General features: G+C 46.6%; 2 protein-coding genes across 2 annotated transcripts in view; one reads left to right on the forward strand and one right to left on the reverse strand.

Annotated features, from left to right (window-relative positions):
• Positions 1-6,652: 6,652 nt before the first annotated feature.
• LOC309669534 (carbohydrate sulfotransferase 9-like) lies at positions 6,653-9,060 on the forward strand (the record flags this gene model as incomplete). The annotated part of the gene is made up of 2 exons (XM_082480236.1): positions 6,653-6,752; positions 8,252-9,060. The coding sequence occupies 2 exons, from the start codon at positions 6,653-6,655 to the stop codon at positions 9,058-9,060; spliced, it is 909 nt and encodes a 302-aa protein (XP_082336362.1).
• A 1,152-nt stretch (positions 9,061-10,212) lies between these two features.
• The window catches only part of XDH (xanthine dehydrogenase), a 54,103-nt gene continuing 38,978 nt past the window's right edge, over positions 10,213-25,337 (reverse strand). Inside the window, exons 26-37 of the mRNA XM_082480373.1 lie at positions 24,756-24,947; positions 24,131-24,276; positions 23,483-23,564; positions 22,807-22,902; positions 21,959-22,087; positions 20,881-20,955; positions 19,979-20,031; positions 18,731-18,845; positions 18,001-18,066; positions 16,036-16,224; positions 14,601-14,768; positions 10,213-13,630 (exon numbers count right to left, since the gene is read on the reverse strand). Of these exons, the coding sequence (XP_082336499.1) occupies positions 13,580-13,630; positions 14,601-14,768; positions 16,036-16,224; positions 18,001-18,066; positions 18,731-18,845; positions 19,979-20,031; positions 20,881-20,955; positions 21,959-22,087; positions 22,807-22,902; positions 23,483-23,564; positions 24,131-24,276; positions 24,756-24,947 (1,362 nt within the window). The 3' untranslated portion in view covers positions 10,213-13,579. The remainder of the gene's footprint in view (positions 13,631-14,600; positions 14,769-16,035; positions 16,225-18,000; positions 18,067-18,730; positions 18,846-19,978; positions 20,032-20,880; positions 20,956-21,958; positions 22,088-22,806; positions 22,903-23,482; positions 23,565-24,130; positions 24,277-24,755; positions 24,948-25,337) is intronic.

Consider the following 25,337-nt stretch of genomic DNA (forward strand, 5'->3'; position numbering starts at 1 on the left):
CTGGTGACCAAGACAATGTGATAGCCAGCAGCGTAACGTGGCAGCGCTCCCACGGGAGAGGCCAGGAGCGATGGGCAGATGTCTGGGTGCACCCTCAAACAAGCTCAGTTTTCAGGGGGCATCAGCAGAAGCCGGTCTCTGGGCCAAAATCTTCCTGAGAAACCAGCCCCCGTGTCCAGCAACAGATGCATGTGAGAGCCTTCCTCACCCGGCCAGGCAGCAGCACAATGGCAAAAAGGGCAAAATGCTCCCATAAACGTAAAGCGAAAGTACTTCCCCCCCAAAAATGGGGCAGGTGTAGGGCGTGAGGCCTTGGGAAGGGGTCCCCATTTTGTAGTGAGGGAGCCGAGGCTCAGGAAAAGAGGACCCTTGGGAGACACGAGTCCAAATCCTGTAACATCCATCTACGTTGCACATCCCCCCCTTCTCTTCAGGGACCACAGGAGCAAGATCAAAGTCCGGCTCCAGCGGGTGACACTTTACACCTGAGATTTTCTTCTCGCCATCACAACATTTTCCACCACTACCACCTCCTCTTTTCCAGGAGGTCCTGAGACTTTTCAGACCCAAATGTCCTTTGCGCAGCCCCCATCCAGTGCCGCTGTGGACACCCAAGAAAAAAAAAAGAGAGGGCAATCTCCATGAAGCTGGGAGTCAAGCACAGGCTTTGCCCCCATGTTGGTAGGGTGGAGAAGTGGCTCCTAAGGGCACTTTGTGGATCCCCCTCTTACTCTGGTCCCAAAAGGAACAGTGGTCCAAAGAGGATAAGTATCTGGATGGGATAAATAAGCATCTGCCGACGCTATTTGCTTGCAGTCAGGGCCCTAAAATGTAAAGGGCAGCTGAGAGTCACACCATAAAGCATACGCTGTTAAGGAACATAACAGCCAGGAAAAGATTTGCTTCCTATTAAAAATAAATGAGAAAGAAAAGGTGAAGGACTAGATTTTCCAAATTACCATGCATGCAGAGGTCCGCCTGGTTTGTCTGTGAGTGCTTCAGGTTTCTCCCAGGCCCCTGTGTCTTAAAAGTCAGAGAAGGAAGGCCAGGAAGAGCTGGGAGGTGCTTGGGATGCAAAGCAAGACTGGGATCCGGTTAGAGAAATGCGCAGTGGTAAAAGGTCCTGCACTGTTTGGGCAGGACCGTGAAGCTCCACAAGGAGCTGATGGGATGGAGGTGATCGCTGCCAGTCCCATGGCAGGTGGTGGGGTGGAGGTGATGGGATGGATGACTGCTAGTCCATGGCAGGTGATGGGATGGAGGCGATGGCCACTAGTCCCATGAGCATCCTTCCCCTGCACGTGTGTAACCAAACACACACTATTATTTTTTTTTTCCATGGGATTCCCATCTGCTACCACAGAGAGACGATGGCTGTAATCCCCTTAGCTTTTGACACATTCAGGTACATTGAGTCCCCTGGTCCCCCTCTGCCAGGAAAATGCCCTTGTTCCCAGTAAAGCGGGGAGAGAGGGGTCCTCTGGGTGGGCTCGTGGCAGAGGTTGCACAGCTGCCTCAGCCTCTCTCCACCACGGTTAGGTGTTCACGTTGATGTGGGCCCGGCTGAGTGAATGTGAAGTTCAACAGCTCACATAGTAATTAAGCAAAGCCTCTCAATATAGCATCACTAATTACACGAATCCTCCCTAAATTACCAATAGTCCATGGCACCTTGTAAAATCCTTGTGTAATAGGCTTAGAAAAAAATGACACTCAGCGCTGGCGGGAAGCCACGGGGCCCGCATGGCAATTGCAAAGCACTTTGGATGTCGATGAGACTTTTTAAAAAAAAAAAAAAAAAAAAAAAGTCTAAAATGTATGTTTCCCCCAATGACTCTGCTCCGGGGAGTATTAAAAGCAGCACCTTGACTCAGCCTACCACATAAACATCCTGCTGCCCCTGGACAGCCCGATACAGTCTTCCTCCCAGGATGAGGAGCTGAATAAGAAGTGACAATCACGGCTCCTGCCCGCAGGAAAACAGGAAGCGCCAGAGTTGTACAACCACTCCAAACATTGTCCTACCTGCTCCGCTCCTTGGGCACAATGTGAACTTGCTTTCCTTTCCTTTTCTTTCCTTTCCGCCTTGCGTAACTATTTCTGGTCCAGCACTGGCCAGTCCCCGGATGCTGCTGCACAGGGGGACAGTCCCTGTGGCCTCCGGCTTCTCCCCACCTGCCTAAAGCCAGCCTGGGTGCTCTCTGTCCAACGCAGAAGGACAAATGTCCACTTTTCTGACCCGCTGCTAATGCTGGCAGCTCGGCAGCAGCGCTGAATGCAAGCACTGGAGGGGGTGGAGATGGGCTCAGGGAGCTGGGCAGATTGGCTCACCCCACAGCTGCCCGCATCTGGCAGGAGCTAGATAGAAGAAAATCTCAAATCTTCCCCACCAGGAAGCAGCCAAGAATAAGCACTTTTGGCCAAATCTCTTAAAATGACCACTAGAATAAAGGTGTTTACAGACATGCTCCAGTTCACGCGTTAAAGTGCTAAACCTCACCCTGGGATGCTTCTGCGACTAAGACAGTCCCACGGGCGGGTGGTGGGGTAAATCCGTGCCCCAGTGTTGAAGCAAGCTGGGCAGCCACGCTTCTCCACGAGCATGCAGAGAGGAGCTCGGGGAATCGGGAGATGTGATGGAGAAGAGGCCACCCACTCAGCTTGCGACACCCCCAGTTTATCCACAAATACCCACTCCTCCCCTCAACTTTTTGGTTTGATTTCGAAGAATCCCCCTCCACTCAGTGCGCAACACATCCCCAGCCAGCACCGGGCAGCTCTGCTCTCAGGACTCTCCTTCCTGAAGGCAGGAGACTCTTTTGGTGTTAAACGATGCTCCAGGAGTGGGGCAGCTCGTTCCTCCTCCGGCTGCTCCTGTGTTTCTGCCAAGCAATGGGCCCAACTTCGCATGCAGAACATAGACGTTGTATCCGAGTTTCCAAACAAGAAGCAGGAGAAGAAGGAGGTTTCCTACCCGCTCTTCCTTTACTTGCAATGTAAAAACATCCCTCGCCGAGTGAGGCGGCATTTGCCATCACTTTGCAAAGTTCACATTCCCACAAGCGCAGGCGGGCGCGAGGAGGAACAAGGAACAAGGGAGGGGGGGACCGGCACACGCGGGTCATGGTCACACAAGACAATACTTTGCAAAATTTGGAAGTGTGGGAGGAATGCGGGAAGGCTGAAGACGAGGATGTTTATTAACATATAAGAATATCTCCAAAGGGTTTGCGTCCTATGAGAAAAAAAAGGGAGTCCAAAGCAAGCCAGCTTGAGCCACCGGTGGGGCTAAATCTGGAAATCCTTATTCGCACAATCCTATAGCTGGTTTAAGGAAAAAGGGAATAGCTTTTTTCTCACATGGCCATAAGCATTTTCCTAAATAAGATGAAGCTTCAAATGAATTCCCGAATTAATTCCTTTGTACGCTTGCATTAAATAATAGGATGCGAGTGCGTTTCCACACCTGGCTCAGCCTCTGCTGAGGTGCTGCCGAAAAGGGTGCTGCCTCCCTGCAGCACAGAGCAGGAAGCCTTTCTGTTCAAGAACTGCAGTCTCAGCCTGGTTGACCACTTCTAAGCCTCCATGGAAGACGAGCAGGAAAAGCCTAGCAGTAAGTTTAAATTTAAAGGGTGTCTACAGACCCTTGAGAAAACTTTTCAGCACCAAAAAAAAAAAAAACAAAAAAAAACGGGGAAAAACATCACTGTGTTAACCACTTAAATGGCAGATATAGGTTAGTTGGAGAGAGGAGAGGTTCCCTGCTTCTCTCTTCCCCATACCTGCCTCCGCAGCAGTCTTGGGCATATTCGGGAGGCAGCTCTGCCACGAGGTAATGTCAGCTCTGCGAGGTCCTCACACCCCCTGGCCCATTAGTGCTGCTGTTGGTTAGGAGGAAGATGGAGACCACCACAGGGGTTTCACGTGGGCTTCTGAGCAGTGTTTGGACGCTAACGCCCACAGGGCCCCACGGGGCATCACTGACCAGCGAGGCTTAGCGCAGCCCCAGCACTGCCTGCTACCGAGAGGGAGTTCAACCTCCAGTTAACGAGCTTAACGAGTTATGCTCTGTTAACGAAGGGAAATATGCATTTGGGGCACAAGCCCCCAGGCAGCCCCTCAGCCGAAGCAGCCATGGCAAAGCAGCTGCTCCCCGAAACCAGCCCCAAGCAGCTCGGGAGCAGTTTCCTCCTGTGTGCAGATCACAAAGGTGCTACAGATGCTGCATCTCATGCTCCTCTGAAAAGACCCGTACCGATAAAACTTTGTGAGTGCTGATCCCTTGCAATGAAAGGCAAAGGGGGTTTTTCACTACTTTTTTCTGCCCCTCAGACAGAGAACATCTCTTTGATTTCACTTTATGACCGTAAAATAAAAATAAACTGCATTTCTCCCTACCACTTTCAGCTGCGCTTTCTCTCACAGGGGCTGCGGTTGGGACAGTCCCTGCTGAAATGTTGTATTTGAATGCAGGAAGACACGTGCTGCTGCCACCTGCTCAACTAAGAGAACTGGTGGAGTTCCTTCTGTCCTTTTGTTTTTTAACCTTACTGCAGACCATTACTAAAAAGAACCTCCTCACGCTCAAAGCCGGGTCCACTAGTGGCCAGCTGGGCTCCTGCGGTAGCCCCTGTGGGGCTGTGCTGCTCAGGTGTGCGGCCAGGCCACGGATGCTGCCAGCCCAGATGCCTCAGAGCAGCTTTGGGAGCTGCAGAGGAGATGCGCTGCCGAGCACCGGTTCGGTGACCGGGAGCAGGAAAGGTGCACGGCGCCGCTCCCCGCACCGGCTAACCTGCGCTGGGGAAAAAGCAGGGTATGCTGCCTGGTACAGAGCCCCGCACTGCGGTCGTTTCCCAGTGCTCGTGCAGCCCTTTGTGGGGTGGTCGGCACTACAGTAACTCAAGAAACACTTATTTTCAGTTAATATTTATCCTTCAGTCAGGCAGCCTGCTGCCCTGAGACCCATGGGGCTCGAGGTGAAACGTGTGTATTCTGCTGGGAAGGGAGGCAAAGGGTGGCCATTCATTCCTGCCCCCGGCACCCCAACCTCGGCTGTACGCTGTTTCTCCTGGATTTGGGGGGACAGGTTGCAGGGGCACACGCAGCGGGGTCCGGCCGCAAGACCTGACCTCCCAACATGGGGAGACGAAACGCATCCCTCCTGCTGAGGGATGGGAAGCATTTCACAGCCTTTCCCAGGGTCCCAGCAGCTTTCACAAGGCTTGAGGGAGACGCAGCAGATTCTGAAAGTTGCAAACGTGGCCATGACGGCCGTGAAGTTGGTTTTCTGAATGGTAGTGGGGAAGCATTGCATATAACCTGACTCCATCGCCCAGCCCCGAAGCGGTCAGGGGTTCCTCAGGCACCGAGCACCCTCTGGTGGGAAGATCATGGCTGTCCAAATGAGAAAAAAATCCACCCGTAACACAAGACTGAGCTGGGTCAAGACCTGCTGGCAGGTGGGTTTCCACCGCACAGGGTTGCTTTACTGGCGGCCCCCGTGCGACACACAGCCCTCATGGCCGGGCCTGCTGGGCACTGCCTGGCCCGGTACCCTGCCCCGCTCTGTGTGCCCACCGTGCCCGCTCGCTCTCCCCGAGCTTCGAGGCAGTGATCCCTTCTCCTTTGGCCACTATAGCCCCTGGTGGCTGCAGGGTCTTTCAGTTGGACCACGTCCCTGCCATGTGGTGGCCCATGGCCTGGCTGCCGGAAGGACGCTGCTGGCACCAGGCCGCAACTCTCACCATAAAAAAGGAATTTGTAAATAATCACTCCCAAATGTTGAAGTCTTTGTAGCTGTGATAACCATGGGGCTACATGGGAATGGGTCACACTCCCCAGGCTGCTGCAGTCCCCTGTGCCTTGGTCTTCACAGTTGTCACACTCCCCAGTCAGCCTGCAGCTCCTTGGGGGAGAGGAGGAGCAGCACGTGCACCCCCTTTTTGGCAAATTGGGGCCTCTGTTCTGCCTGGGGTCCCCAGCTGCTCTCACAAAACAAGCAACAGTCACAAATTTTAAGCAGCCCTCCGCAAAAAGAGCACAGGTGGCAGTTCAATGCTTTCAGTCCCTGGTTAGTCACGGAGCTGCCACCTGACACTGGATGTGCCCCATCACGTCACCTCCCCTGCCCCAATTTCTACCTTAAAAGACCCACCAGCACCATGGAGGCAGGACCCACGGCCCAGCACTGCCTGTTCAGCCCCAGTCCTGGAGCACGCTGCTCCCCGCAGCAGCCTTCCCTCAAGCAGCGCCTCACCCAGCAGCAAAGCCAGCGGAGAACAGGGTGTATCAAGGGACCAGGGACATCTCGCCCCACCTGGGTCTGCAGGACCATGCACGCTGCTGCGGGTGCAGGTCTCGTTTCTCACAGGGACCGCGGTCATCTGGCACGGCCGAGCGCTGAGCATGGTTGATTGAAAGGCAGATTCTGCCTCAAGAGCTCACATTGTAAACACAGGGCAGGAGGCACCTTTTGTGCCTCAGGCCGTTTCCCTGCCCCTAGCAGAGCTGCTGCCCAACCAGTACTTTAACCCACCTCTGGGTGTGTTTCCTCTTAAATAAACACAGGAGGCTCCCCAACACCTTCCCTCCGGGTCCCCACCTGCTGGCCGGCACAGCGTTGGGTTCCCGGCGCCGCAGCAGCACCCGAGAAATGCGTTTCCTTCCCCGCCTCGTCATCTCGGCCGCCCTGGGCATCGCCACCTTCCTCAGCTGGAGGCTGCTTCTCCGGAGCCCGGCTGTCGGCCAAGGAGGTAACGCCTGGGCACGGCGGCGGTTCTGCGTGGTTGGCAGCACTTCTGTATCACGGGGGGGGGGGCGGGGGGGGGGGGAAACAAACTGCAGGGTTTTTTGGGGAGGTTCTTGGTGGGCAGATGCCTACAGCATGGAAAATACTGTTTGCACAGCCATGGAGGAACCTGTGGAGAAAACCCTCACTGAGGACCCCGCAGCTTTACGTCCTTAGTGAGGTCATTGGTCTCAGGTGTGGTGGGGAAACCAGGTGTCAGACTGCTGGAGGTAACTCCCGAAACCTTCGCTGGGAAGGGTGAAATGCTGTTGGGGAAGTAGGAGGGAGCAGGGAAACCAGTGATTAATGTCTCTTTTGTCTAAAAACTGCATCCCTCCCCCCCTAGTCCTGGTCAATCCAGAGCAAAGTCATGGCTAGATTTTACAGACATTGTCGGTCTGGGGCTGGGCGAGTTGAAGAGGAGCCCAGGATAGCTTCAGGCACCGCTGCGTTTCCTCCTGGGTTCCCGGAGTCCTTTTGCTAATTTTTAACTGTGCTTCTCTCTTCCCTGTGCTACAGCCTCCCCGAATCAGTGGGAAATGTTTAACTTCCCAAGAACCCGGGAGAAACCATCATACTAACTGTCTCCCCAGGGCTGCCAAACGCCCGCACTGAGCAGGGGAGGCAGACATGTGCTGCTGCTAAAAACCAAAAAACTAAACAGCAAGGCAGGCATTCATCCCCTGCGTTCAAACCCACTATCGCCTCTTCACATCAAAAATAAGATGATAAAGAGTAAGAAGCAAAGCTGAGGCTTCAGAAATTAATCCAACTGTCATGGAGTCTTTTTATTTGCTTTTGCCTTTTATATCTGCTTTGTTGTCTTCTCGCTTCTATTTGCTTTTTGCTTTTTATTTGCTTTTTCCTTTTTATCTACAGGAGAAAAAATTTACTTATGGAAGTGGTACAAGAAGTTACGTCATTTGGATTTCTAAATCACCCTGAGCCATTAAGAATAATCTCTTGCTTTCACACGTTTGATAGCTAATGGTAACCAATTAACAGATGCAAAGGGGTTTGCAGGGGTGTGTGTATTTGTAGCTACAAACAAATTTACTGCTCCTCTGTCTCCCAGAATATTTCTGACTCTCTTTGGTAAACTCACCTCAGTTAAGCTTGGTCAAAAGCAAGGAGTTAAAAGCAAAAATTATGATTTAGTGGAGAACAGGGTCCATGGCACAAAGCTACGGTCAAGATCAGTGCTCAGACACGGCGGTTTGGGGAAAGCAGAGTCTGGGTGTCTATGAGCTCACACGTTCACAGGAACAGAAACCCATTTCCCAGCAAAACCGAGCTCTTTGCCAGGCAGGGCTGGTCTCCCCTCTTCTTCGTTCGTGCTATATCCATTCCACAGTGGAATAACTGGAAAAGAGCCTGCCACAGCATCCTGCACTGGGGTGCCGGCTCAGGGCAGAGGTCCACTATGAGTTTTCCTCACCCCCATCTTCAAATGGTGTTTCCCAGGTGACGTGGTCCCCAAGGCAGAGGAGGGCTTCACTTTGACGCTGGACACCTTCCTTCATGTTCAGCAGCTCAGAAAGAAGAGGCTGAGAACTTTCTGCAGCCAATCAGGCAAAGTCACCACACTGCCAAGGAGCCAGGAGGAGAGAGCCCACCTGCTCTCAAGCTTGAGGGTGAGCACCAAGCTGGACCTCCTCTATTGCCAAGTGCCATCGACAGGGATGGAGGAATGGCAGCAGCTTTTGGAGAAGCTAGAGATGAAAAACATGACGCTCCCGGTGCTGCTTCCCCACCATCAGCAGCATGCTCCAGAGACGCAGCTGAGTGAGTTCAACCTGACGGAGATAGAGGCCATGTTAGGGTCTTACACCAAAGTGCTGTTTGTCAGGGACCCTCTCCAGAGGCTGATCTCCGCGTTCATGCAGGGCATGGGAAGCAGCCCTTCCTTCAGCAGCTTTGTTCAGGACGTTTTAGACAGTGGACAGCACAATGCCAGCGTGACTTGGAAACCGCTTGTCAACCTCTGCCGACCCTGCCTTGTGCAGTATGACTACGTGGTGGTGTTTGGCTTCCTCAGGCAGGAGCTGAGTCATCTACTGCAGCGGGCCGGGCTGCCAGTGGACAGCCTCCTCCCTGAGTTCACCGACACCCAGGTGCGGTGGACCTACAGCTGGTTATCAGAGCAGATGTTCAGCGAGCTGTCCCTCCAACAGAAGCAGCAACTGTTTCATTTCTACCGCTGGGACCTTTCTGCGTTCCCATTTTCTAACAGTTTGCTGACAGGCCTCCGCAGCACCCCAGAGACCTGGTAGAAATAACCTAGCTGGAGGGACTGTTTTGGAGAGCGTTAATTCCAAATGCAAACGCTTCAAGATAGCGGCTGGGTCACAGACAGCTACATGTTGCACTTGTCCATGTCACAGGTCCAAAAGGCACATCAGAGACAGACCACTGCCAGGGACAAGGTATCAAGGCTCTTTGCATGGCTGAAGCACATTTAAATACCGCAGGAGTGGGCACTAGAAAAACTGCAAGAACTGAACTGTGACGGGTAAACAGCTCTCAGCATACCTAGTGTTCTGAGTAGGTTGGGTTGGACCTGCTGCAAACCACACTGGCATCCTCACATGCACTGCCATTTCATATTCTGGGCTGCCTTTTGGGCCAGGAGGTTTGGCAATGGCTTCTTTGTGCTAAACCTCCCCATGCAGATACAAGAAGCCCTCCCAAAGAAGTATGTCACCTGATGTCCATCTACCCTGCACAAGTAGGTGAGATATGACACAGGGTGGCACACCCTCATGGGGAACCACTTGCAATATTCCCAATCCTTCATGTTCTAGGAAGGCCTGGCCCATCTTTTGGTCATACCTGTTGTGTGGGAACTGTTCCTGTTTTGTGACCCTGCATCTCCTCATGTTTAGGCTAAAAAGAGCCCCAGGGAGATGACATGATGCTTGCTCCATTTGCAAGTTTTGAATGAGGTTCCTCCCTTTAAGGGGCAAAGCCCAAGATTTCACCTGTACTCACTAGCTGTGAGATGAGGACATGGCAGTCTCAACCAGGTACAAGCCACACCGTGCAGCCACCCAGCCTACCACTTTGTCTCAGCAGCTGGTGGGCCCAATGGAGGTGGCTAAAAGCATCAGTATGCATCACTGTGCTGCTGTGGAAAACACAATGTGGCTACTGTAAGCTCCTCCTGGCAAACAGCTGCTGAGGACTCCGCTTTCTTTTGGACTTGGCTGCCAGCATGGCCAGGTGGAGGCCCAGGCTCTCCAGCTGGCTCACATGCTGTGTCCCACTGGGGAGCCTGGAGCAACCACCTGCCCTCACCCAGCCTTGGCCACTGAGCTGATCTGCCTCATAGCCTCTGGGAAGGCTTCATCCTTGCCAAACACTAAGGATGAGCTGAAGTTGTCCAGCTTTCAAATCACGACACATTTACCAAAAAAGCATACTAGTTCCCAGAATATTGTTTAGCTTTATTATGCAATGTTGTGACATTCACAGAGAATTCTGCATACGTTCATGAGACAGAGACACCGATTTGACAATGCTCATTAAAGATCGATAGTGAAAGATGATTAGAACTGACCTAAAACTATTACTGAAAACCTGGCCTCCCTCTCTCATCAAGTGACATGCGATTAATAGTGTTAAGACACCAGATCAGATGGCCTCCTTTCACCCTCCCATCAAATATCCAGCTACAGCAATTATTACTTAAGTGCTGTTATTGTGCGTAATACTTTACAGTCTAGCAAGATGGCGTAGTTCCTCTTCTGAAGATACAGTTCTGGAAGGAGAGAAACGGCAAATCTCTAATTATACGTAACATTAGAGCATCCACGCTGTATTTCACTGAAAAGTACTAGGAAAGGAACATTTTTCTCTTCATAAGTAGCTTTCCCTTCTCGAGCAATTGCAAGCTGAAATCCCAAGCAGCAAGACGTGCGTGAAGAGATCTGATGCAGCTTCTCGCAGAGGACAGCGCTGTGCACTCACAGCAGGACAGCTGTTCTCAGACAGCTTTGTAGCGCAGACCACACTAAGTCAGGCTATACTATAGCAGTATCATCTCTTCCTCCCAGCCCTCCGCAGTGGGTCCCAGTCCTTCCTCAAGGTATCTGGCACTTAGTTCCATGGGAAAGCAATGTATGAAATGTTAAGGCACTGAGAGGTGAAATGAAAATCTCGGCTTCACATTCTTTAGGCCCCCTGTCCCACCCACAGCCCAGCCAGGTATTATGTTGATGTCTCTGTAAATTCCTGTTAGTCTCCAAGCTTCCCTTTTTCTTACACCCTCAAAACCAGTTTCTGTAATTACTTTGTAACCCTAATTTTATATCATTGCCCCCCCCTCAGGTGTTTGATATCATCTACATTCAATTCCAGTGTACCCCTAAAGGAAGATGTTTCCTCCTTCCATCAGCCAGTGGCTGTGGAAGGGTAAGAAGAGGGTCCTGAGCTGAGGTGGGTTTGAGGGCAAGGACTGGTGCCTGGGACACACTGGATCCCTGACGCTGCAGCAAAAATGGCTGCACAGGCTAAGGTGTGCACTGAACTAGCCTGTTCTGACAATTGCATATACACATAACTTGGCAAATACACATCAAACCAATGTACAAAGTGAATAACAAAAGAGAGACTTGATAAATTTAGTTTAAAATCATTTCACCTGACCAGGCAGTCACCACGGCTCTGTGAGACACTGCAAACTCGTTCTGAAATGATGAAAAAGTTGCTCCCAGAACCATGGGGGACAAAGAGCACTTATTCATCCTGTTAGCGACATCCTGTCACGTCCCAGGACTCTCAGAGGGAGCAGATCTCATGAACGCTTGGCAGCTTTCCCCTGAGACAACGCTGGAAGCTGCTCAATATCACACTCTGCCTGCAGCTCCCCGTGCTCTGTATTAACCCACATTATGTTCCCTTTGTACTTCTTGGCCTGGTTTGAATGAGCATGTCCAGCAATGAGGGTCGAATGCTGCAGAAACAGTGCCGATACTGATCTACCTTACAAACTTTGTATTTTGTATCCCTTCCTGGACATTCAAGAACAGGAATACACAGGCTCCAATAGCTGTTCTTGCACACAAATAATCACATTTTCTTCTCTATGAGGTTTTTTTACATATTGCCAACTTTCAGGAGAAAACAAAAATGTGTTCTTGCCAGTACCTCAGAGCTTAAGAAACACCAATATCATATTTCAATTACTACAACAATTACATAGCAAGCCCAGCAGGCAAAAAATACTTCCTGCAACTCACATACACAAATGCCCTTTTTCCAGATGGTAGAACTATAATATTTTAAGCCAAGAAATAAATCTACACATTTCCAAACTATATGCCCTGGAGTGCTTCAAAAAAAATATTTCAAACTGTGCATACATTGTTAAGTCCTAAGATGGAGACCAATTTTAAGCAGGATGCACGTGAGCAAAATTTTATATAAGGCAATGGAGTTACATCCTCTTGCACCATATTTTTTTTGATGGCCCTAGGAGTGCAAAAATAGAAAAAGGACATTTTCAGAAATCTGTGGGCCAGAGAAACAGATAAAAGTTCGCACATGATGAGCAGGTACAGTACATGGCTGCCATCATCTAGAGATAACATGATGCTACAGTGTTAAAACTGCCAGTGGCAAAACCTGTAAAGAGGGATGCCCAGCATTAAATCCAACATGAAAAATGCATTCAACCCAAAAGGCATGAGGTCATCACAGAGTCAGCACTTTTTTCAGACAAGCAGTCCCTGTAGCAAAACATACCCATTCTCTTACATTCAGCAAAACTAAGAGTTGTCTTGAAAAGACTAGGCCATAGCATGACAGCAAGGGATTGACCCTAGAGGGCACCCAGAGCCAAGCAATCCCCAGCTGTGTCCATCCCAGTCCTGTCCCTTGCCTGGGCTGGTATAAATTGCCTTAGCAACAATGATGAGTAACTTTCTTGGTTACTTCAAGGTCCTTTCTCAGATGTCCTCTCCTATTTAAAAGATGGAGGAAAGATGTGGAGGTGCAGGGGGAAAAAAGGCTGAGTATGTCAAATGAATCAGCATCTTGCTGGAAGTCCTCTTGGTATCTCTAGTTTTTTTCTTTAATCAGAGAAGACAAGGTAGCACAGGAACTAAAAACCCATTAAAGCCCTGGTGTAGACAAAGCAATCGTCATTTAACTGAGGATAAATCAGCTGTTGGTCACATTTTAGGGTTTTCCTCTGAATTGCTTTTGTTACATAGGCAAGACCATCATCAGCAGCTAAGATCAAAATTCCTCCTCATCCTCCTCTAGTGTATATCCAGCTTTGGGTGCAGAGGGGACACAACAGGGTCCAGCCCTCAGCGCCTCTCATGCCCTCCCCCATCTCAGCTAGAGGACTCTTTGTCTGGGGTTCAATGCATTTAAGTCCTTCTTGGCACAGCATCACAAGGTGATCCCTCTTTTCCCCGTAGTAGGGGGGAAAAAAAAAAAAAAGAAACAATCACCCTGCCATTTCATATCATCTGGTTATAAGCATGCCTCCCATCCTAGCAGCAATTTGAAATGAAACCTGTAAGATTTTTTTCAATCACACCTGGATAACACCACCTTCCACTTACTCTTCATTTGAATTTACATCACAGCTATAATTTGGCAGTAATTCCCTCCCCTAGAGAAAACAATGATTGGACAATTAAATGTGAAAGTTCCATGAATCAGTGGATGAGCCACATGAACAGAGATTTTTTTTTTTTTCCAATTATAGTCAGACTGCCTTGTGGTCCCTCTGTTGTAAGCACAGTTTCATGAGGAGAGTTTGCTCCTCAAACTTCCTTTTTACACACGCACAGACCATGGCTTAAAGGTCCCTGGCTCAGCAGAAGGGCACTGTAAAGAAGAGGGGAAAAACAAAAAGTTAGCAATAGCAGCAACAGATGAGGGCCCTATCCTGGGTTTGGCATGCCCCACCACACTTCCTTTGAGGTAGGTGACTTTGTACTGTTGAAGATCTGAGCTCATATGCCAGTCTTTCAAAACACAGAGATGTCTGTCTCATGGCACTTCTGTTAGAGGCTGTGCCTGGCTCTGGGTGAAGGCCTGATGCTCAACAGTTCATGCAAGTTCTCAAAGCCATTTCTGAGTCCTTCTACCCAGAGAGCGATGCAAGCATTAGGTGAGAAGGACTAAGATATCCAGGTTTTGCTGTTAACCACAGTGGGGTTCAAGCTGATGAAAGCCTGAAGGATGCCCACGTGGAGAGACAGCTGTGTTCTGAGTCACAGAAATCAGCAGGACTCTGTGCAGGGACCCACTCCTATGCAGTCCTGTCACAACACAGTGACAGAGGAGGAGTCCATGAAGAGACAGTGACAAGGTTAAATCATGCACTGCTTCAGATCATGCCCACAGCCTCTAAGGAGGCTCCTGTGGTCACAACATTCCGCAGAAGTGAGCGCCCTCAGTAACACTTTCCTCTCCCTCCCTCCTTGAGAGATACCACTAAATCACAAAGTGGACCTGCAAGATATGTTAGTGGTGATGATGCCCTAAGAGATGATGGTCAGGAGCATCAGGACAAGAAGTCAGTGCCTTTGTTCTACAAACAGCACCTGGAAGATGGAGGGATGAACTGCAGCCTCAGTGACACTGTATGGCAGCCCTAGCAACGCTGATCTGTGGATTTGTCTCTCATTTGGTAGCATGTTAAGTGAAAGACAACACCCATGAAATAAACACCAGCTGCTTAAGTAGGGCCTCATCCTTCCCTAATTCCAGACCTGGGCCACTGTGACCAGCACACACTCTCCATGTGGGGTAGGCTGGCTAGGGAGCAGACTGTGAAACCAGAAGCTGTTACCATTTTGGTGAAGATGTCCACACAAGCATTGCGGATCCTCTCTGGGGTGGCAGGGCTGTCCAGCCTGAACGGTTCAGTCACACCAGAATCCTTCCTCGCTGAGTAGATGGCATCTTTAATGGCATAAAACACTGAGGCAGACAGGAACAGAGGTGGCTCTCCCACAGCCTAGACAGAACAAAAGCAAGAGTGAGGCTGCAGCCTGAAAGAGTCCTGGCCCCGGAAAGACTAACGAGGCTAACAGAAAGATGACAGTCAGAAATTATTCTCTTTCCTCATTCCTTTTTTGTAACTTCTCAGTCTCCCAGATGTGATCAGGAAGGAAAGGCCAAGCCAAAACAGCTCCTCACAGACATGAACCTCAATCTACCAGACATGAGGAAACACAAAGCTAAAACAGCCTCCAGTCTGCCAGGTGTGATCAGTGAGGAAAGACTGAGCTAAAACAACCCCCAGTTGTTCTTTAAAGAAGAAACAGTAGAAAAACATAAGTTTTCTAACACAGCAAGGAAAAAGGAACTAACCCATTCCCACCACCTTTTGGATGGTGCTAAAACTGCAGCACAGGAAATTCAGATAAGGCAGTGGTGAGTTGTCTAGGCAGAAAGCATGATGCTCCATCACTGGAGATCCTTGCAAAGCAGCAGGAATGCCTCCCTCAGGGATCACACAAGTATTATCTAGGGCTGAGGTCCCTGTCAACCCCTTTTTTTCTTCATTCTGTCATCAGCGCTAATCACCCAAATAGTTCTCATTGATAAACATGTTCCTGTGGATGGATGGTGAGGACAAAGGAAACGGTAAGGAGCCAGACCAGGCATATATAGATAAGGATGCTGGTAGCCTCTCTTAATGCTCCATTGAACCATAAGTAAAGCAAATTCATTGACGCTGTACATCCAGCCTCGCTCTGTGCAACCCTCACTGACTGCAGATAACAGTACTGACTGTAGTGGAAACAGCTGAAGGACACGTGGACTAATAACAGACCTTTAAGGGTGATGTGAACGGTGTGAAACAGTAAAGAAAGCAAAACATGAACACTCAGACACAAGATCTTGGTGTATCAGATCTGGGGAAATGATACTGTTGGAAATGTTATCTGCAGTGGTGGCTCTGGTGCCAGGGAAGGGCAACCAGGGAGCTGACATGCAGGGGAAGGTTGGCAGCCTCTGTTAGAGCAGAACTGGCACAGCAAAGCCACTTCAGTTCTCTCTAATTGACAATCAGGGCAGCAATGTAAAGGTTATTTCAGTTCTTCCTAACTATAAAGGATAGTATACATATTTCTGGTAAGGAACGGGAGAACATCCTGACCCCAGAATAAAGCCAGTGTAACAAGGTTAACTATTCAGACACATGCATCATTATTTTATCACACTCAGCTTCACAGAATTAGAGCGCAGTAAGAGGCCTGCAGATCTCACAGGTATACCTTGGATGAATAAACCGCTTTGCTGTTTGGACAGTCACGGAGAAGAGACACATAGAATTCTGTTGGGATGTCTCCAAACGCTGGGATTTTATACATCCCAGGCCCTCGAGTGTACAAGTTCCCTTCAGGAGAATAGCGCAGTTCCTCCATGGTGAAGAGCCCAAGACCTTGAACAAATGCTCCTTCTATCTACAAACACATCCAAACAAGGTTACATTCAGGGGTTTTTTTTGTTGTTCTTCCCTGCACAAGAACAAGCAGCGATGATTTCCACCAGAGTTTTCAGCCCTCCCCTCCTGACTAATTTCCCACTTTTCACTTCTAAACCCTTGTCCCTTCCACTGAGTATAGCTTGGCACCTTTGCACAATTCCTGTGTTCCCATACAGATGTGGCTGCATTTCCCTGGTAGGTGAAGCAATTTACAAATACACGCAAACAGATATGCTATAAACACAGGACAGGAATTTTCTGATGAAGCAAGGGGGGGGGGGGAAAAAAAAAAAAAAAAAAAATCAATGCCAAAATATTGATTCCTTCACAGGTAGATTAACACTGAATGAGTTGTACTCGCTGATAATTCAAAGGACAAGAAGATTAAAAGGACTGAAGACAAACTATTTTACACTTTCTATTTCTGTATAAATGCTTTCCTAAGTACTGCTTATTTTCAGGTCACCAGCACAGACACCTGCAAAAACATGCTCATATCCATTCAAGTACTAAAGACTTCTTTGCATAATTTTTCTGCTGTACATTTTAGAATCAAAACTAATAAAAAATAGAAGGGGAGCAGCTATGAGAGAAGGATGTGCTTGAACAACCCTACATGAAGAAGCTCTGCTCTCTGTGCCCACAGACAGATCTGGCAGGCAGGCCAGTCTAAAGATTTGGCAAAATCCATTAACCCAGCCCTGTGTACTTGTGTTCCTGCAGTCATACAACATCCTTTCTCTCCTCTGCGCCCTCTCCTATTTGTGGAAGGACACAGGAAATTGAGATATCTGACAGGCTCCACATAACTCATCTCTTTACTCGCAGACCCAAACTGACAGTCTGCAAAGACAGAAAGGCTCCTTCTCCCCTTGGCCACTTCCAAAAAAAGTCTCTTTCAGAAAAAAAACTTAACTTTCAAAGAAGTTTCATTTTAACTACAGCAGAGCTCTGCAACTCCTGCTGTCCTGTAAACCCCAAATCCGGCAGCAGTTTCACTGGAGTTACACTGTATCAACATCTAGAGTTAGCATGGGAGCTAAGATGGCTAGATGAGTACGTGCAAATGTCTAACAATTCATCTCTTGGTATCTCAAACAAGCCTGTGTTTATTACCTTTATTTGCTGAGAGGTATAATTGCGATTATTCTGCACAAAATATGGAAGTAAGCTTGTCCCTGCCCAAGGAACTTGCAAACTAAGTGACAGGTCCAACTTCCTATTGAGATCCCTACACAGCAGTAGCGGGAGGACAGAATCTACCACCCTCTTTATTCACAGAAGAATTTTCACTGAATGAGACTAGATATTGACAGATAGGAGTATAAAAATTCGGTGTGGGAGTTAGTCTCACATGCCACGTTGTAGAAACTAAGTCTAGGATGAGGTTATTCCATCAGATAATATAGTATTATCTGGAATCATTCCAGCAAGGCAGATGCTGAAAAGCATCAGTGTGGTGGTAACTGGAGAGCATCCTGTAGTCTTAATATCCAAGGAAAAAAAAAAAACAAAACACCAAAAAAACCACAACAACAGGATGTTTCCTGACATAATTCTGAGCCGATTGCATAGTTAAGCATAGGTCAAACTGGTTTTCATAGCTAGCCTAAAATGCCTCACTGGATACCCGAGTATAAAATTCTCTGTTTTCAAAGGCACAACCTGGAGAGTGATAATGGCTCATCTAGACAAGCCTGAGAGTAGTGTGATCACTTTAACATGGTGGAAATAGCAACACTATTTCACTTACCTGCCCTATATCTATGGCTGGGTTCAGACTGGTACCAACATCCATAACAATGTCTGTGCGAATGTTCTAAAAAGCAGAAATAAAGAATAAATCAGCACAGAACATTGAAACTGGTACACCACAGACTTGTATAAGGAGGAGTAATGTATCCAACCGCTACCCACACTTGGTCAGTGTTCAACAATCTATCTCACTCAGCTCAACTCTTCATATTGACTTTTAATCTGAGTTCATCCCTAAAGTAAATCAAAGGAACTCACTGCAGTTTCCCCAGAGATCCAACAGACCCAATTTATATCAGTTCCAAGCTGTTAGCGTCAGTGCTCTGTACCTAAGCGTAACCAACTAGGTCAGATTCTGATGACTTTTTTTTTTCTTTTTTCTTTCTTTCTAAAAGTCTTCAGTGCTACTTTTAATGATTAACTCAATTCCAGTACGTTTCTGTTCTTTTGTGCTAACACAGTGCTGCTATCTCTTACTTAAGCAAATCCAGTAACTTTTGCAATCATTCATTAAGCCTCCTAATATCCCCGCAAGGTAGATAGTTATCGTTTTATTATACTTTACGGATTGTTGCACTGTGGAACAGAGGAGTTAAGAAATTTACTGAAGGTCACACCAGACCAATGACAGAGCTAGGAACAGGCTGACACCCAGTATTTGTTCTAACTCCCTGTGAATGCTTCCTTCACCTAAACACACAGGGCTGTTTCACTGCTGATCCCCTCACCTTGTGGTCACCTGTCAGGCAGTCTATCTCAACCTCAGAGCAAGCAACACCATAACTGAAGTAGCAGAATGGTTTCCCTTCATTCTTTTCAAAGTCATAGCCAACGTCAGGAATTCTTGATAAAAAGAAAAACAAAACCACATTTAATTCCATGAACAGTCAAAATGAATACAAACACATTGCAACTTAGCAAAATCCTTATTCACTTTTGTTTCATCCTTTCCGACAAGTCCACGTGGAAATGAAAAGCATAAACAACTGAATATAAATCTGCTAAAGCTGCCCTGAATTCCAAAACCTGACTGAAACTATCAAACTATTTTAGGCATCTTTATTTTCCCATGAATCTCAGGGCTTGTGATGACTATTATGGACTCATTCCCACCAATCCAGTGGTAAATCTTTTGCTTTTAGAGTGCAGTTGAACATTTCTTGGAGGTCATTAAATTTCAGAGCATAATCCAGTTGAACCAGAAACTGGATTAAGTTAAAGACTGATTTTAAGCACAGTTCATGGCAAACTTTCTATCTGGCTACTTATACTTTATCTGAAAACTGGTTTATTGAAATACTGACTGTCACTTGGTTAAGATAAAAACACATTCCAGAGGTGCAACAGAAATGAGCTCATATTGTATTTTAGTCCTAAATAGGCTCTCCTCAACACTGTGTTTAGTTTTTTATGTCAACCCCTCTGCCTCAAAGATGATGGATCTCTGTTTTCCTCCAGCAGTAGATCTGACTAAGAAAAGTGACTCATTTCAGAACTGCACAGAAACCAGCAAGAGTTTAAAGTGGGAGAATGCAATTGAAAACACTGGTATCTGCTCATGCCACAACAGACAGGATACCGCTCCAGCCAATTGCCGTAAGTAGCTTTGTCCTCAAGGACAAGCCCTGCCCCCTTTTTCCATGCACGACAGTTCTAGTGCAACACTAAGTCACGAGACTGACACAGAGCAGAGCCCCAGGCAAAGCTGTGATTTCATTATGCCTCCTCAGACCTGGGTCAGCTAGAGTGAAGTTACTTCAGATTTACACAAGGTCTGAACCTGGCCCCAAGAGCCAGGGAACAAACTCTCCCCAGCTAGGAGAGCGCTAACCTCAGCTTAACATTTCTAGGTAGGAAAGGGCATGCAGCCCTAAGTTAGAGCAGTGACAGAGGAATAGGGGCTGTAAATCCTCCTAGAACTTCCCTGGATGCAATCGAGTAAGAGCCATGCCTCTACAGTGTGAATATTCACTCACCTGTAAAACCCCGTGGCTGACAGGCTAACACAGTTCTCATAGGCGGCTTTAATCTGGCAAAGTGAACAGGAGTTAAAAAACAGTAATTGTCCAACCACTCCCTGCAAAATAGCTACCCCAAACACATCTCCAGGAGAGCATGAATAGAAGGTGTCAAGTGACAGACAGCTGTCATTCTACTCAGCGCCAGGGGAAACATCATAATGCAGCTGCTTCCCCAAATAGCACTATCGGCAGCTACCAAGGGCAGAACTTGCTCGTTGGCAAAGGCATAAGACTGGCTCTTGATTGTTTGGCTCTTAGCTACAGGTTAGACTTTCAACCTCAGAGAGAAAGGTTAAACTGACAGTCATCTTGACTTCAGTGAGGCCAGGGGAAATCCTATCCTGACTTCCAAATCACAAAGTCAAAGCTCCTCCCATGAAGAGAAGAGCTTGGATCTGAAAATGGCCTGAGAGCCTTACAGCACACCAATCTCTTACTATTGAAGGTATAGAGATATTGCAGCCAAGGACCACTATGGGAGGTGGATGGCAGCTCAACAAAGAGTTACCTTTGTCACAGAATCCCTTCACTACACATCAGGTTTCTTCCAGTCCAGGGCTGTAGCCTGACTACAAAGATATATGTAACCACTCTAGACTTTTATTTGGTCAAGTTTGTCATAGACAAAACCCAGAATCTGGAAATATCTCAGTATTAAAGTCATAACTGATGTTTTGGGGATGACCTCTTGCAAGCTTTGTTCACTACCCTTGCCAGATTTCTATTTCACTGTCTTTTCTCAAATCTTCCCTACTGAGACACAGAAGGCCTGAAGGGTATACCTGCATACAGGCTTTACCAATTAAAATAGCCTCTGACAATGCCCACTTGCCTCACGACAGATACAAACAGCTTACCCAGTCTTCCCAGGATCCTTTGGGATTGGACTGTTTGATTGGCTCAAGTCTTTTTAAGATAGTCTGACACGCATTCTAAAAACAAAGAGAGAAATAAGGAATATTTTAAGATTTGAAAAGTTAGCTTATAGTACTAACAGCCCTATAAGAGTTTCAAAGAACCTTTTGTTTAAATCAATATTGCCTTTAGACTTTGGCATATCATAAAAAGGAACAAAGTTCACTAACAAATGTCTTGATATATAGGAATAAACATTGACTGAAAAGGATTTTAAAACAGACTGACTGTGCTGATGGCAGAAGGGAATCCCAAATACAGCACAGAACTTTCCAGACCATGACACAAAATATCAGAAGTCCACCCATTTATACAGTAACTTTATCCGTACCCAGTCATAGCAGGACACCTTAGCATATCTAGCAAGATGATCCATAACACTGAAAAAAAAAATATTCTTGCCAAAATTCAACCTACTCAGACAAGCTGTGCAGAGAATGTAAACCTCCTGATGTTTTTACTTTGCCTTTTCTTTCAGCCTGAGAATGGCCAGTGCTAAATTCCTCTTTTCAATGGAAAAGTCACATAGCCTGCAAATATATGCATCAGTAACTCCACCATTTCAGCGACAGTCATGACAATACCATTGCTACAGAAGGATGTTCGCTCTAAGTGTATCAACACTTAGAGGTCTTTGGTTCTGGAGCACAGCCCACAAACCATCTGCTATTAATACTTGCAGCACAATATATTCGTTACAGATAAGGCCACATGAATTACTAAGCAGCTAGCTATTTAAATAGATGATTTGTTCTGTTCATTTTGAGTAATCACAAACACTCCCTTTCAGAACTACAAAAGGACTGAAGGAGAATTTCAAACAACTTGAAAAACACACAGTCATTTATCATCTAACACCGCCGGTAGTTATAGCAGGTAAAGAAGTTATGAGGTATCCTTAGCCTGGAATTGCCTTTGATGATTATGTTTTCCTTAAGCAAGAGATAAACATGCATCAACTTTTCACGTTTTGGAGTCCCAGCTTATAACCCACTAGTTGAAATAACTCAGCTTCCATACATGGACAGCCATTCCATTGATGTCCGCGCTGACAGATGCGGCAGTTGGAGAGGTATTTGGGACAGTGTTTGTGCTTGTCTCACTGATGTAAATTTTGGAGGTGGGAATTCCCAGCGATCTGCTAGCAACCTGCAGAGAAAAGGTAAGCAATTGGTAAGCACCTCTTCTTATACATGAGTATTATCATTCATTGCTTACTGCTAGGGTCCACACTGCAACCTCTACCCTCTCCCATCCTGAATTTCACTTTTCTTGAAGATTCGGTGACTAAAAGCTTGCCAGTACATTGGTAAATTTACCCTTCACAGACAGAATGCGTGTCAGCACACATGTACTCTTTTGCCACAATGACAGGCATGCACCTCACTATTGTGAGATTAAATTCTTCTCTCAACAGTTATGAGAATCAGAGGATAAAGAGCCCTATTAGATTTCCCTTTCATTTCCCTTCCAAAGCAATGTTACTCCCTTAGGCCTTTTTAACTACAAAGGCATTAGCATATGGAGATAAATATGTTTGCAATATGACTAATTTTTGTATAAAATATATGTAAACTGTAGGTTTATGGGATGAAAAGAAATTCCCAGAGAAGCTAGATTATAAGCGTAACCTGCATTATATACATAATAAGGGTTAAGATGATGAAGATGCTAATTCCCATACTCAATTGTAATAACACTCTGGAAATCCAGGACTGCTGCTGAAACAATTAGGAGGAATTAGTCATGATTTGTTACCCTATGCATGCACATAGAGAAAGTGTCAAGCTGTCTGAGGCAACACTATAGAGTGAGTGTAATTTTCGCAGAAAGATGTCTTATTTGGTTAAGTTCAAACTCATCGGTACCTGGATCATTTTGGTGTGAAGTCCTTGACCCATCTCAGTCCCACCATGTGTAAGTAATACAGAGCCATCTGTATACACATGGACCAGAGCTCCAGCCTATAAAAGGGAATATTAATCCAACGGTCATCATAAATGAACTAGTGAAGTACTTGGCAGAGTTACAGAGAGAATGAATCTGGAACTAGATGAGTGTTGTTCTTCAATGTAATTAAAGCCACGAGTTTACACCTGAGGTGAATTTGGTTTAGTGTCACCAACTCACTAGTAGTTCCAATGACATGGGAAACCTCAGCCAGAATTTTCAGCTCAGAAAGCAGGTGAAGTAACCCAAACCTGTGAAACAGCCATGCACCCTACCTGAACTTGCTAACACCACTGACAATCCATCCAGTCAGGTCAAATATAGGAACAGTGTTTTAACTACTGATGAAGAGAGAACAGGCAGGGAAACCAACATAACACAATACCATGAAAACATAGCTGCACTGTGGCATCTTTTTAACAGTATAAACTTGTAACTGTTGTGTTGCTCATTTTGGTTTGAAAAACGTGTGTTCTTTCTTAACTAATTTACTGCTTCTCTGAAAAGCTCTGGTTTTGTACAAATGGATGAGGGCCTGGGGGAGGAAACATAAATCTAGCTTTTCTACTGAAAAGATGAATGACACTTACGGACCTGGTTCAGAAATGGGATAGTGAAGCTGATGCCAAATTTGGTAGGAATAATGCACATCCCTCTCTTCTTCCAGCGATTCTGCCTACAAGGAAAGAACATTATTTGTATACTCATGAGGTTTTCATCACAACTCAGTACTATGCTTCCCTCCAACAGCTTGGGTATCAAAACAGAAATAAAATACCTGAATGCAATATATACTGAGTTAATCAGTAATTTTTATGAAAGGTTGGCTTTGTTTACGAGTCCCAACAAGAAGAAATCCAACCTGAAGATGCTCCTACAGGCATTATAGAAGCAATTGTCTGGACTACTAACTATTCAGTTGTATATACATGCCAACTAAAAAAGACTAAAATGCAGTGGAAAAGCCTTGACATCCATCTGAGAAGTCTAGCTAGATGCAACAAACCCAACTCCCCTTACAAAACCATGTCATACTACATCTGATTCCTGTATTATCTAAGCTACCAGGTCACTGACAGAGGTTTCCTTCCACAGTGAACCTGAAGAAATTTAAAAAAGAGAAATTTTTAGAAGTCACCCTGCAAATATACAGGCTTACTTCACATTGCACAAGTTGCTAAGAGAACTTCAGAAGTTAGTAGGCAACAGTAATACCCAGTAAGACAGCTCCAGAACACCTACTTGTTGAATTCTTCAATTAATTTCTTCCTGGCGTGATAGCTAGAGCTTGACAAACATTCATCCCAGCATCTTCGTAAAGTAAATCCCTCCAGCTTTTGGTTAAAATGAGTCAGGTCTCCTTCATTATAAAGATTGAGCTTTCGCACCTTCCCAAAGAGACATATAAAGGACATGCCAAGTTTAATGCTTCAGACTAAGTCTTTTTAACGGATGGTATCAAAAGCTGGTTGGTTCCTAGTTGTATTTCTCTGCTTCATCTACAGAATAGAATTAACAGACGTATACCTATTTATGGGAACATGGGGACTAAGACATTAAGGCTGGGAGTTTTCAAGAGAGACTGGGACTTAAGTACATTGTTAGTAGGATTAAGGTACCTAGTGCCTTTGGACTTTTTTTGAATATCTATCCTTAAAGCAGGTGTTACATAATTGAGGCTACTGAGGAAATTTAACGAAGCAGAAAATAATCCATGCTATAACATGGCTGTTATACAAAAAGTTTCTGAGGGCTTAGCAAAAACGAAGCAAAAGTGTGTATGCTTAATAATTTTCTGTGGTTGAGTCCAAATCTCAGAGCTTGTTCAAAGGCAGCACCACCCTGAAACGTGTCAGTGGATCTGTACCTCTTCAGGTGGCAGGCCACACTTCCGAGCAAGGTCGCTCATCCAGCACTCGGCAATCATCATTCCTTGGGGCCCTCCAAAGCCACGGAACGCTGTGTTGGAAGGCAAGTTGGTCTTGCAAACAATGCCCACGCTGCTGACATTGGGGATGTTGTAGGAGTTATCCAAATGTAACAGGGCTCTGTCCATAACCTGGAGAAGAGAAGGAATGGAGGGAGACACACTTTCCATCAATCACATGTCAGACTTCCAACTACCTGCAAAAGCCAGGCTGGAAAGCTCTGAAGCTAACTGTCAACAACAAGCACTTTCTCTTGCACTCCGCAGTCAACACAACTGAATGAGCATTGAGGTGCAGTCAGTACTCCCTCCCATTTGCAATGGAGTGTCAAGTGGTATCCTAATGAAGGACAGTACAATAAAAGCACTTCTCTGTTGACACTTAGACCCTGGGACAGACTGAGCTTCAAAGTCCTTTGTTTACCTTTGTTCATGCTACTAAATGCCATTACCCAGCTGGAAGAACCAGAATCTTCTTTTAATTATACTGAGTAATCTGTTACTGGAAAAGAAGTCTTCCTG

Source organism: Vanellus vanellus (genome assembly GCF_965231255.1).
Source record: "Vanellus vanellus genome assembly, chromosome: 3".
NCBI classification, from domain to species: domain Eukaryota; kingdom Metazoa; phylum Chordata; class Aves; order Charadriiformes; family Charadriidae; genus Vanellus; species Vanellus vanellus.